The 14609-nt window shown below is 49.5% G+C and overlaps 1 protein-coding gene across 1 annotated transcript in view; it reads right to left on the reverse strand.

Annotated features, from left to right (window-relative positions):
* ZC3H3 (zinc finger CCCH-type containing 3) overlaps nt 1–14609 on the reverse strand; it is a 287300-nt gene that overhangs the window by 160595 nt on the left and 112096 nt on the right. The window contains exon 4 of the mRNA XM_038760531.1: nt 4067–4220. Within this exon, the coding sequence (XP_038616459.1) occupies nt 4067–4220 (154 nt within the window). The remainder of the gene's footprint in view (nt 1–4066; nt 4221–14609) is intronic.

Genomic DNA, 14609 nt, shown 5'->3' on the forward strand with positions numbered 1-14609 from the left:
CAATACGATGGACCACCATTCTCCCCACTTTCGGAGGCTTATTAAAATTTCATCTCCTCCAAAAAGCCTTCCCTGACTAAGCCCTCATTTTCCCTACTCCCTCTCCCTTCTGCACTGTCTACGCACTTGGATTTTATGCACTGAGTGGTCATCGTACACTCATCCTAACAGCCTTTATGTCCATAACTTCATGTCTGCCTCCCCGTCTAGAGTGCAAGCTCCTTGTGGGCAGGAAATGTGTCTTACCAAGTCTGTTGAATTGTACTCTACCCAACAGTTAGTACAGTGCCCTGCTACAGTACACCCTCAATAGATACCATTGATTGCTTGACGATTGGAAAAGATCATATAGATCCATAAAGGGAAGCTAGAACGAGTTAGGGATGAAGATCTTTGCAAAATCTCTAGCCTCTCATCCACCCTCCTCTCAGCACCTGAGGGACAGCCCCACCCCAACACACATCCATATACAAAAGAAAAAGCCTCTGGAAACAGCCTGCCATTCCAGGTAAACGATTGCGGGAAATGACAGGAAGGGAAAAGGAAGAGAGGAAAGGAAATGGGAGGATGAGAGATGGAAGGGAAGGAAATAGAGAAAGAAATGGAAGGAAAGGAGAAGGTGAGAGAAATAATTGTGGCATTTGTTAAACACTTATTATATGCCAAGCACTGTACTAAGTGCTGGGATAGACACGAGATGGACTCAGGTCAGACTTGATCCCTGTCCCACAAAGGGTTCACAGTCTATTTAAAAGGGAGACTAGGTATTGAATCCCCATGGTACAGATGAGGAAACTGAAGCCCGCAGAAATGAAGTGACTTGCCTAAAGTCACACAGCAGGCAGGTGGCAGAGTGGAGATTAGAACCCAGGTCCTCTGCCACTCAGGCCCGTGCTCTTTCCACTAGGCCTCGTTGCTTCCCTAGGTTGGGAAGGAGTGGAATCGAAGGGAAGTAAATAGGAAGGAGAGAAGAAGCAAGAGAAACGGGAAGAGAAGGGAAGGAAATGGGAGGGAGGGAGCAAAACAGATGGGAGGGAGGGAGCGAAACAGATGGGAGGAAGAACGGACGCAGTTACCGGCCCGATGCTTGGAGCCACCCATCAGGTTCATTCTGCACAAGGCAACCAGTGTACCCACGATGATGCACCCACCAAAGTCACACAGCATGAAGCCCCCAGAAAAATTCCCCCTGAGGAAGGGCAGCCGGGGATCGGCTGCCATGCGGGCCTGAAATGCCTAGACGGATAAAGGGGAGGAGTGAAGAGGAGAGCCAATAAATCTTACCCTCATTCACAATGATCTGGAGCTCTTATTAAGTAAATTAATTTAAGTTAATTTAACTCGATCATGACTCCCGATCACAGTGATTTAGTGAGGGGGAAATTGCATTAGGAAAGGCCATGCTCGCTAGATAGAAGAACGGAAGAAAATTAGATCCACTTAGCAATGTGAATTAATATGGAAATAGCAGGTGTAAATTTAACCTTATCGAGAGAGTGAAAATTATCTTCATAAATTTGTAGAAATAGCCCCCGAGTTGCTTATAAATCTATTTAAAACAAAAATATTACAAAAAGTGCAGTAAAATTAATTTAAAATATACTTCCAGCTATCGCTTCCACAAAAGTCAGCAGAGGGGCAAAGTTTAATGCAATCCCGCCAAAGGGGAGAGAACACCTAAGCAGAGAAGGGGAGTACTGGGCGCCAGTGGGCTACCGAGAGACCCATCCAGACACCCACTAGCCTGGGTGGGGGGATGAAGGTGCGGGTCACGGGGGTCTTACGCCTTGGGCCGACGACGTGAAACCCCGCTAGTGTCACCCGGGGCTCCCCCTGCCATCTCCCCAGATGACCGTTTTGCCAACACCGGCTCCAACGGGGCCCCTCAGAGAAGAAGAGACAGGGCCCCCATCCTGGGCCAGGGATGATTTGCGGAGGAATCGCGGGAGCCAGAGAGACCCTCCTGGAGGCAGAAAGGAAGTCCCTTCAAGGCCTAGGGGCAGCTGGCTGCCTCCACCTTAGGCTTTGAATCCTTAGGATTAACACAAGGTCCACGGGAATCTTAAAGGGTTAATCGCTAATGACTGCCGGGGAGAACAGGGCTGGGGAAATAAACCGTTATCAAGTGAGTGAATCTCACAGAAATAAATCGATCGAGGGTATTTATTGAGTGTTTACTTGGTGCTCAATACAGGATCATACTATGTATGACCCTGAGCGACCGAGCTAGGTGGGTCCCCTGGCTCAGACACCGGTCAATCCCCTGGGTTTTCATGCCAGGCCCTTGCCAGCCCCTTGGCCACTGCAGAACATGGGCCCGGGAATTCCTGGACTTTTCCTTCCCCACAAGCCAACAACATCTTTCAGGGAAGGTGAACTATCCTGAAGCCAAAGGGGCAGGGTCCCGGATCTAAGGGCTTGGGGCTGGGCAACAGTCAGGGAAGGGAATGATAATCTCTATATGTCATTTGCTACACACTGCACTAAGCACTGGGGCAAGCACAAGATAGTCAGGTTGGACATAGCCCCTGTCCCACATGGGGCACCCAGGCTAAGTATGAGAGAAAGCAGGTATTCAACCTCCAGTTTACAGATGAGGAAACCGAGGCCCGAAGCAGTTAAGTGATTTTCCAGAGGTCATATGGCAAAGTACTGTCAGGCAAAGCCAGGAGCTTGGGACCCTCTAGGGAGTGTCCTCTGGAGGAGATGGGGAGGGGATAGTTTGAAATGGTCTTGACTAGAATCCGGTCAAGTGGAGAATCGCTGTTGTCCCTGAGGCATCTCTCCCCTCCTACCATCCCCCAGGAACACAGAAGACTGATGATTGATTCTAGGGGTACCCACCCCCTCACAGGGTGGAGATCTCCCATGCTTCAAGAAGGGGAACCCCCTGCCTGACTATCCTCCCTCCCAAGCCCCGAAGGCACTGCCACCCAGCCACGGTGCCGGAAAAACGAGTTGCTGCTGTGGTCTGAATATGGGGGCTTCTGGGAGTAAGGTGGCCATCCTGGGCACGCTCTCTCTTGGTCTAACAGCGTACCGTCATGAAGGGCGAGTGCTCCCGGGGCCCCAGAGAGGGTGTGGAAGATGACTTCTACTCCCAGTGACAAGAGAAAAATCTGCTCCCTCCCCACCCACCCCTCGCACCTAGAAAGCCCCCAGGAGAGCCGATGAGCTCATCCGGCTTCTGACTATAAAACATTCTGGACCAGAACAGTGCATCTGGGTCCATTTCTGGCTCAAGGCACCCAGAAAGCTTCGGGCCGCCGGGCTTCTTTATCCATGGCCAGCTCCACTTGTGAAGATGACCTGCTAAGGGTGCCGCTTTCAGAGAGGCCTCTGGACTCCTCCAGGGCTCTGCTCGGGCCTGGTCAGACAGAACCTCTGCCAACAGGGCTCCCTGGAGAAATTTCCCACCCTTAAGTGCTTGCAAATGGAAGCGGCCCGAAACATATTGGAGTGCTCAATGCTAAGGGCTGGATATTTGCTAGGAGATCAGGTTGGCAGGGAGGGGAGAGAGGAAGAAGAGAGCGGTGGGGCAAGCAAAGCCTGATTTTACCTTCTTTAAAGATCAATATATTGAACCGAGAAGATGGGCGTGTGGGCTCCAGAACTGATTGCTCAGGTTCTCAAAATATATCTTCCGACGGTTCCCCCGAGTGGGCCTCGACCGTGGGCTCTGCCTGCTCGGGGCCTCACGGGAACACCCCGGCAGCTCCCAATCCGGTTCCTTTCCCAAAGTTCCATCCCACCTCCTGAGGGAAAGGGAAGGGGGGGCAGACGGAGCAGCCGTTTCTCCCGGAGAGAGCCGGCCCTGTCTGGCCCCTCCTCCAGCTAACGGGATTGCTAATCGGAGTCGACTTTGTTTTCCAGTGAGCTGGGGGAAGAAACTGCTAAACAAACAGAAACCATTAAGCAATTCCCCAGCTAATGAGCTGTACAGTTAAGTAAGGTCCCTCACGAGGCTGATGGGAGAAGAGTCCTAGAGGCACCCAGATTCCCCCGAGGGTCCCTCGCTATTCTCCGGGAGACCCCGGGGCCAGAACAGTGCGCTGGGCGTGATTACCTGGGGCTAGATAAGCGCCTGGTCCTCCAGGAGGGGCTGGGGGCACCAAAAGACTCCAGGTGGGCCGAGGATGCCACGTTCTTCTTCACGATCCGGTATCGGGTTTTGATCACTTTGCTGCCCAGGGGGCTCCGGAAGGTGTGTAAATTGGACCCTGGGAAAGAAAATGAGAAGTACAGGCTGATGTTAACTCCAGATCAAAGCCCACTTTAGAGGATCTGAGATCTCTGACGGATGAACTATTCCCTTTCCCAGACTCCTGCTACAGAATCTTCCCTCCACCATCACAAGGCAATAGCCCAGCTCTCTGGGCCAAGGAAGCCCCCTTGGCATACAGCAGTGCTGAGCAGCGAGATGCCGGGCTCTGGGGATTCCCACCTGCTCCGAGAAGCTGATTCCTGCTTGAGGGCAGGAATCATTTTTCCTTTTTCAGAAAAATGGCATTTGTTAGGCCCTTACTATGAACCAGGCACTGTACTAAGCACTGGGGTAGATACAAGGCAATCATGTTGGACGCAGGCAATGTCCCACATGGGGCTCACAGTCTTAATCCCCATTTTACCGATGAGGGAACTGAGGCACAGAGAAGGTAAATGACTTGCCTGAAGTCACCCAGCACACAAGCGGCAGAGCTGGGATTAGAACCCAGGTCCTTCTGATTCCCAGGCCTGTGTTCAAGCCACTAGGCCTCACTGCATCAGAAGTCAGTCCTTTTTCCAATCAAGGAACGCCAGCTGCCCAGTAAGAGCTCACTTCTGAAGCAGCGTGAACAAGTGGAAAGAGCACGGGCCTGGGTTCTAATTCTGGCTCTACTATTTGTCTGCTGTGTGACCTTGGGCAAGTCACCTAACTTCACTGTGTCTCACGTACCTCACCTGCCAAATAAGGATTAAGTAATAATAATAATAATGATGATGGGATTTATTAAGCGCTTACTATGTGCAAAGCACTGTTCTAAGTGCTGGGGGGGAATACAAGGTGATCAGGTTGTCCCACGTGGGGCTCACAGTCTTAATCCCCATTTTACAGATGAGGTAACTGAGGCTCAGAGAAGTTAAGTGACTTGCCCAAAGTCACACAGCAGACGTGGCGGAGCCGGGATTCAAACCCATGACCTCTGACTCCAAACCCCGTGCTCTTTCCACTGAGCCACGCTGCTTCCATTAAGTCTACAAAGGCCCGATGTGGGACATGGACTGTGTCCAACCTGAATATACTGTATCTAACCCGGTGCTTAGTACAGTGCCTGGTACTTAGTAAGCACTAAACAAATACCATTAAAGAACTCTGGCGCAATTAGGAAGCACTTTTGGCCTCTCCCCCTCCTAATTCAAATTCCACTGGACATTTAGAGAAGCAGTGTGGCGCAGTGGAAAGCGCCCAGGTTTGGGAGTCAGAGGTCATGGGTTCTAATCCCGGCTCCGCCACTTGTCAGCTGTGTGACTTTGGGCCAGTCACTTAACTTCTCTGTGCCTCAGTTACCTATCTGTAAAATGGGGATTAAGAACTGTGAGCCCCACGTGGGACAACCTGATCACCTTGTATACCCCCCCAGCGCTCAGAACAGGGCTTTACACATCGTAAATGCTTCACAAATACCATCATTATTATTATTATTACTATTATTTAGAAAGGTGCTTTACCACCAACTGTCCTCCCCAAAACACTAGAGGGACACTAGGTCACTGCAAGGGGTATTTTATTCAGGGAGGGTGGGAGCAATCTGTTTGCTGACTTGTTTGCTTTGGGTCCCATAAATGATACTTCAGTTCACACTCCAGGGTCCTTCAGCTGTTTCCCAGCTAGAAGTGGTATTTTTAACAGCGTTGATCAACCTCCTATTGGGTGCATTAGTTCCCGAAGCATAAAAAAGAAGCAACTTGTGCCCCTCCTGCTCTTGGGAAACTTGCAGTCCATACACATCCTCTGCACTCACACATGTTTATTCAATTATTTATTTTGAACACTCCAGATATAAATGCTTTTCAGTTTGTCTCCCCATTAGAATGCAAAACTCCTTGCAGCAGGGAAGATATCACTCCTTTATTTTGTACTTCCCGAGTGTGTAATAATAATGATGGCATTTGTTAAGCGCTTACTGTGTGCCAAGCGCTGGGGTGGATTGGAAATCAGGTTATCCAATGTGGGGCTCACAGTCTTAATCCCCATTTTACAGATGAGGCCACTGAGGCATAGTTAAGTGACTTGCCCAAGGTTACACAGCAGACAGGTGGCGGAGCCGGGATTAGGACCCACGTCCTCTAACTCCCAAGCCGGGGCTCTTGCCGCTAAACCACGTTGCTTCTCTAAAGCACAGTGCACTACAAGTAGGTGTTCCAATCCTGTTCCAAGGTGTTCCAAGGCCCAGGCTTTGGAGTCGGAGGTCAGGGGTTCAAATCCCGGCTCCACCAATTGTCAGCTGTGTGACTTTGGGCAAGTCACTTCACTTCTCTGGGCCTCAGTTACCTCATCTGTAAAATGGGGATTAAGACTGTGAGCCCCCCCGTGGGACAACCTGATCACCTTGTAACCCCCCAGTGCTTAAAACAGTGCTTTGCACACAGTAAGCGCTTAATAAATGCCATTATTATTATTATTATTATTTCCAAGACACAACTAAGACAGCGACAACTACTACAGCGGCAATTACTATGCTGGCACCACAATGACAACCACAACCACAACTACAATGACTAAGACTACAGGATGGGAGACGAGCGGTAGCTTGAACCTAATTCAAGGACCTGAGGTGTTTTTCAACCAGGAACCACATTCCTCCTGGAGGGCCTCTACAAAAAAAAGGCACCAAAGCACTGAATCCATGCAGAACAATTTCAGGACAGCCAATCCCCGTACATCTAGCAAGGGCAGCGTGAAGAGTCTCAACCCTCACTGTTTTCCATATTGGGAAACTGAGGCCCGGGGTGGAAGGAGGGAAGGAGAAACTTCCCTAAACTCACGAATGCAGACGACAGTGTCTTCAGATGCCCGTCACCTGGGGAGAGGTTTCTGACAGTTTTGGAATCCCCCCCCCTGGCTCCCGGGTGAAAGACCAAGGATGTAACCAGTGCTCAGGGCAGATTTATGTATTTAATCATTTTTGTTTTCATAATATTTTGCAGCGTGATATACACAACTGCTTTTTTTTTCCCACTGAATGTTTCATGCAATTAACAGGGATCTGTTTTACTCCACTTCCCCTCCACTTGATAGTCTGCAATTTCTCCATAGCTTCGAGGAACGCATCTAATTGCCCGACTTTCATAATATACAGCTATAACTGCCCAGATAATTAAAGCTAACACTACATACTGGAACTAAGGCGCCTTGGTTCTAATAACTGATTTAAAAGCCCAACCGTTCCTCCTGCAAGGCCCCCGGTTCAAATTATGGTGCACAGCGCGTGGGGAGGGAAGCCGGTTTTCCCGAAAACATTTCGCTTCTGAGCAGGCGGGGCCTCAAAAGGGACAGAGGGAGCGAGGCCAAGGGAAAGCAGGCAGGCAGCTTTCGCGCCTGCAAGGCACGGGGCAAAACAGACCCCTGCCTGCTTGCAAGGAGGAAGGGGAGAAGACGACAGCTGGAGCAGAACCGAAATCCACAAATGCAAACACACACCTCAGTGCAGCTTTGCTCTCAGTACCACAGCAAAGGCAGGGGTGACGGATGTGAGGAAAGGTGAAAACAAAATCACGGGAGAGGCATTTCCAGTACGGCAAGAAAAAGCCCCACAGCCGTTTCAGGCAAGCGGGGTGCCTGGATTGCAGCAGAGAGCAGAATTATAACACCAGTTTGAATCTGCGTAGCCTGATGATCTTTGCAAAGCACTTTCACATTACTTTCCTTATCTTTTCCTCTCAGCATCCCTGTGAGGGAGGGACTGGCATCCTTATTCCCGTTTTACAGGTGAGAAAACGGAGGCCCGAAGAGGACATGTAGCAGGCCAGCGACAGAGCTGGGATTAAACTCCCAGCTCCATGCTGCCTCTCCAGAACATTAGCTTTTTAATTAATGAGCATTTGTACAGGGAATATCAATCTACCACCCTGGGGCAAAAACTGGCACTGTTCCCTCCTTTTAACAGAAAGAGACTGGAAACCACTGGACAGATTGGCCATGGGACTAGCCTAGCGTCACACCGGCAAATCAGCCTAAAAGCTGAGCCGGTAAACAGTGGCAGGGGGGAGTCATTAATTGCCAAATCCGTGTTGACCCATACACGCTCCCAGGTCTTCCACTTTGCTAAAATTTTGTTTCCCCAAGCCCTGGCCTTTATTTGTGGATGTTACCGTGCCAGGAGGAGGAGGAACTGAGATGAAAGGGTAGGGCGGAGGTGAGGGAGGAAGTATTCAAGGTTGCATGGCCATCCCCCAGCTCAAGCATTAAAAACACCCCAACGATCCCTCTCCCTGCCAGAATCTCCCTCCCAACCGGGAGCCTTAATTAGCTTTTCCTCCTCCCTTCAAAGCAGCCTCAGAGGCCAGTGCCTTCTTGTTCTCACTCTAGGGGTCCCAGCAAACCACTTGAGAAGCAGCTTGGCTTAGTGGAAAAAGCCCGGGCTCGGGAGTCAGAGGTCACGGGTTCTAATCCTGGCTCCGCCACTTGTCAGCTGTGTGACTTCAGGCAAGTCACTTCACTTCTCCGGGCCTCGGTGACCTCATCTGGAAAATGGGGATTAAGACTGTGCGCCCCATGTGGGACAACCTGATTACTTTGTATCTACCCCAGCACTTAGAACAGTGCTTGGCACCTAGGAAGTGCTTAACAAATACAATCCTTATTATTTCCCTCCAGGACAACCCTCCGGAGAAGCAGCATGGCCTGAGTAGATAGAGGATGGGCCTGGGAGTGAGAAGGAACTGGGCTCTAATCCCAGTTCTGCCACATGCCCGGCTGTGTGACCCCATTCCTTCACTTCTCTAAGCCTCGGTTACCTTATCTGTAAAATGGGGATTATGACAGGGAGCCCTGTGTCCAACCTGATTAGCTTGTATCTACCCCAGTGCTTAGCAGAGTGCCTGACATATAGTGAGCACTTACAAAATACCATAAACAAATACATAAATCAAAAAACCCAACTTGGAGCACTGTCTTGCCTGACCTTCAACCCTCTGAGCTGAGGTTAAGGGGGAAAGTTCTACAAAAAAAAAAAACAGGTGGGGGAGACCCTCCTCTTAAAGTAGTCACATCCCCATCCCTCCAACTCAGCCTCATCAGTTGCCAACACCCCCTCCCACACACCTGTTGTCGTCATCCCCCCCCAATACACACACAGAATTTCTTCCCCTGCCCTCAGTCTGCCAATCCACTATAATAATAATAATAATGGCATTCATTAAGCGCTTACTATGTGCAAAGCACTGTTCTAAGCACTGGGGAATTTACGAGGTGATTAGGTTGTCCCACGTGGGGCTCATGGTCTTAATCCCCACAAGGAGCAGCTTTGGGGGCTTCTGACTTGAAATGGTATTTCCAAGTCATCAAACCCTCTTAACATTCAGAGATGGTTAGCTCAGACCCATTAATGAAACCCCCTGGACAGGTAGGCCACATACAGACCTTCGGGGATCAGGTCCAGGGAAGTTCCTCTCCCCCTCGTCCCCCTCTCCATCCCCCCCATCTTACCTCCTTCCCTTCCCCACAGCACCTGTATATATGTATATATGTTTGTACATATTTATTACTCTATTTATTTATTTATTTTATTTGTACATATCTATTCTATTCATTTTATTTTGTTAGTATGTTTGGTTTTGTTCTCTGTCTCCCCCTTTTAGACTGTGAGCCCACTGTTGGGTAGGGACTGTCTCTATATGTTGCCAATTTGTACTTCCCAAGCGCTTAGTACAGTGCTCTGCACATAGCGCTCAATAAATACGATTGATGATGATGATGATGAAGTTGCCAGCCCGGCCCCTAATGAGCAGGAGGAGGCACCACTGGGGGGGAAGAGCAGAAACCCTAGTTACACTGAATAATAATGATACTGATGGTATTTTGTTAAGCGTTTACTATTTGCAAAGAACTGCTCTAAGCGCTGGGGGGGATATAAGGTGACCAGGTTGGCCCACATGGGGCTCATAGTCTTAATCCCCATTTTACAGATGAGGGAACTGAGGCACACAGAAGTCAAGTGACTTGCCCAAAGATACACAGCTGACAATTGGCAGAGCGGGGATTTGAACCCACAACCTCTGACTCCAAAGCCCGGGCTCCTTCCACTGAGCCACACTGCCTCTCATTCATTCATTCATTCATTCAATCATATTTATTGAGTGCTTACTGTGTGCAAAGCACTGTACTAAGCGCTTGGTAAGTGCAAGTTGGCAACATATAGAGAAGGTCCCTACCCAACAGCGGGCTCACAGTCTAGAAGGGGGAGACAGACAACAAAACAAAACATGTGGACAGGTGTCAAGTCGTCAGAACAAATGGAATTAGAGCTAAATAGCACTGAAGTGCTTTAGATGCTTTGAGACCCTCAGAAAAAGGCCTCTGACCAAGTCTACATGCTTCCCTGGGAGGGGGCCGGGCTCCTCTGGACAGAGAAAGGACCATCCTATTCCAGGATGGGTGTCTTGGGCCAGTCGGTGCCTCAGTTTCTCCTCCACTCCCCCACTCAAACCCCAGCCACAGGGTGGAGGAATGAGGTGGTCCAAGGAGCGTTTACGGCCCCTTGGAGAAAGGCCGTTTGAGCACTAAGCATAAATAATAATAATGATGATGGCATTTATTAAGCGCTTACTATGTGCAAAGCACAGTTCTAAGCACTGGGGAGGTTACAAGGTGATGAGGTTGTCCCACGAGGAGGCTCACAGTCTTAATCCCCATTTTCCAGATGAGGTAACTGAGGCCCAGAGAAGTTAAGTGACTTGCCTGAAGTCACACAGCTGACAATCGGCGGAGCTGGAATTTGAACCCATGACCTCTGACTCCAAAGCCTGGGCTCTTTCCACTGAGCCGCTGTCATCCTCATCCATTCAGACAACAGCTCCATGGATTAAATTGCTTTTTCCGCTGCAAACCTGATTAGAGCCACCTTCCCGGGCATCCCTTTGACCCTCTATTGCCAACCTACTCACTGTATCTCCATCTCCTCTCTCTCATGGAGAAGCAGCGTGGCTCAGTGGAAAGAGCCCAGGCTTTGGAGTCAGAGGTCACGGGCTCAAATCCCGGCTCCGCCAACTGTCAGCTGCGTGACTTTGGGCAAGTCACTTCACTTCTCTGGGCCTCAGCTACCTCATCTGGAAAATGGGGATTAAAACTGTGAGCCCCCTGTAGGACAACCTGATCACCTTGTAACCTCCCCAGTGCTTAGAACAGTGCCTTGCAAATAGTAAGCACTTAACAAATATCATTATTATTATTATTATTATTATTTATCTCACCACCAACCTCTCACCCACATCCTGCCTCTGGCCTGGAACATCCTCCCTTCTCAAACCCAACAGACAATTACTCTTCCCCTGTTCAAAGCCCATTTCCTCCAAGAGGCCTTCCCTGACTAAGCCCTCATTTCCTTTTCTCCCACTCTCTTCTATTCTGCCCGGGCTTGCTCTTTTTTTTTGATAGCATTTATTAAGCGCTTACTATGTGCAAAGCACTGTTCTAAGCACTGGGGAGGTTACAAGGTGATCAGGTTGTCCCACGGGGGGCTCACAGTCTTAATGAGAAGCAGCAAGTCAGAGGTCATGGGTTCAAATCTCGGCTCCGCCACGTCTGCTGTGTGTCATTGGGCAAGTCACTTAACTTCTCTGAGCCTCAGTTACCTCATCTGTAAAATGAGGATTAAGACTGTGAGCCCCACGTGGGACAACCTGATCACCTTGTATTCCCCCCAGCGCTTAGAACAGTGCTTTGCACATAGTAAGTGCTTAACAAATACCACCACCATCATCATCATTATTATAATTATTATTATTAATAATCCCCATTTTACAGATAAGGGAACTGAGGACCAGAGAAGTTAAGTAACTTGCCCAAAGTCACACAGCTGACAAGTGACGGAGCCAAGATTTGAACCCATGACCTCTGACTCCAAAGCCCAGGCTCTTTCCACCGAGCCACACTGCTTCTCTTTTTATTCACCACCCCCAAACCCAGCCCCACAGCCCTTATGTACACATCCAGAATTTATTTATATTAATGTCTGTCTTCCCCTCTAGACTGTAAGCTTGTTGTGGGCGGGGAATGTGTCTGTTGTATTGTTGTGTTGTGCTCTCCCAGGCACTTAGTACAATGCTCTGCACGTAGTAAGCGCACAATAAATATAATTGATTGATTGAAGCTGGCCTCTGCCTCGGAGCAGTCTGGACTTCCGAATCTAAAGTGTTGCCCCAAACAATAATAATAATAATAATAACCGGAATTTGTTAAGCGCTTACTATGTGCAAAGCACCGTTCTAAGCGCTGGGGAAGATACAGGGTGATCAGGTTGTCCCACGTGGGGCTCACAGTCTTCATCCCCATTTTACAGATGAGGGAACTGAGGCCCAGAGAAGTTAAGTGACTTGCCCAAGATCACCCAGCGGACACGTGGCGGAGGCGGGATTCGAACCCATGACCTCTGACTCCAAAGCCTGGGCTCTTTCCACTGAGCCACGCTGCTTCTCTTATGGTAGAGGAGGCTTAATCAATCAATCAATCAATCATAAAGGACAGGGTCCATCCGGCCAAGGGGCCGGCCGGTGTCAGAAAGGACCACGAAACCTCCGAGGGGGGCTCAAGAAAAAGGAGAGGGCAGAAGAGTGGGAGCGCTGCCGCTAAGCCCGACACAACCAGGGACCGTGCACATCTTTCACGCAAACTGGACTGCCTCGCAGATCCCCAAATGCTCTTCCAGAACAGTAAAAGCAAAAATAATGAATATCAGCCCGGGGAGAAGGAGAGAGAGAGATTAAGCAGGAATAAGCAAAGGAGGAAAGCTATGTTTCTAAAGGAGACTTAACAAGATCTGGAGCACCAAGGCAGGAACGTCCGCCCACTGGGCTTTATAAATGAAAAGGAAACTAAAAGGCAGAGGCACAGGCTTCGGGCAAAATGGAGAAGGGGCCAAAGAGGACGGGAAGCCGAGCTAGGCCAAGGAGATGACATCCCTTTTAGACTGTGAGCCCACTGTTGGGTAGGGACTGTCTCTATATGTTGCCAATTTGTACTTCCCAAGCGCTTAGTACAGTGCTCTGCACACAGTAAGCGCTCCATAAATACGATTGATGATGATGATGATCCCGAGACGGAGCTGGCCCCTGCGTTAGAATCTCACTCACCAACTATCCTAGGCTGCCTGTTTTACAGATGAGGTAACCGAGGCACAGAGAAGGTAAGTGACTTGCCTAAAATCACACAGCAGACATGTGGCGGAGCTGGGATTAGAGCCAGGTCCTTCTAACTCCCAGGGCCATGCTCTATCCACTAGGCCACACTGCACCCGCCACCGTGGAAAAGATGCTTCTTCCTCTCCCTCGTCTCGATATTTTCCATCTGGCAAAACTTGCTCCTCCTTCCCCTCAGCTGACAGCACGGACCTCGGAATCAAAGGACCTGGAATCTAATCCCAGTTCTGTCACTTGCCTGTGTGACTTTGGACAAGTCACTTTAGTTCCCCGTGCCTCAGTTTCCTCGTATACAAAATGGAGATTCAATACCTGTTCTCCCTCCCCTTTAGACTGTGAGCCCCCACGCGATGGGGAAGTGCCCCCGTGGGATGGGTACTGTGTCTGACTGGATTATCTTGTATTGACTCCAGGGTTTAATACAGTGCTTGGCACTTTATAAAGCACTTGGTAATAATAATAATAACAATAATAATGATAATAATACAATAATAATAATAATAATAATAATAACTCTTTTAGACTGTGAGCCCACTGTTGGGTAGGGACTGTCTCTATATGTTGCCAACTTGTACTTCCCAAGCACTTAGTACAGTGCTCTGCACACAGTAAGCGCTCAATAAATACGATTGATGATGACACGTGTTAAGCGCTTACTATGTGCCAAGCACTGTTCTAAGCGCTGGGATAGATACAAGGTGATCAGATTATCCCACGTGTGGCTCACAGGCTTCATTCCCTTTTTACAGATGAGGTCACTGAGGCCCAGAGAATAATAATAATGATGATGGCATTTGTTAAGCGCTTACTATGTGCCAAGCACCGTTCCAAGCACTGGCGGGGGGGGACGTAGCTTGGTACCTCAAAGAGCAGCGGGAAAGTCCAACCTTCGCTTTCTTTTCTCCAGTTTTAATTAACATCTGGAGCCGGGCTGCTAGCACTGAAGCTAAACTCCCTCTCGGCTCAGCTCCGCTGGGAGATGGGGTCTCCACTGGCATCCAGACTGTGGCTAGGATGAGCCGGAAAGGGGAGACTAAAATCAAAGTGGGGCAGAAGAAACACTTAATGGACGCACTGCTGTGAAGCACCTGACAGCAGGGTATCGCAGCCCGACCCTGAAGACAACTGTGGCACGCAGATCGGAGTGGCGTGTTGCAATCGAGAAAGGAGAGGTTCCTTGGGAACGGAACTTCTAAAGGATCTTGTCCCAAAAC

The sequence above is a fragment of the Tachyglossus aculeatus genome, chromosome 18 (genome assembly GCF_015852505.1).
Source record: "Tachyglossus aculeatus isolate mTacAcu1 chromosome 18, mTacAcu1.pri, whole genome shotgun sequence".
Taxonomy (NCBI): domain Eukaryota; kingdom Metazoa; phylum Chordata; class Mammalia; order Monotremata; family Tachyglossidae; genus Tachyglossus; species Tachyglossus aculeatus.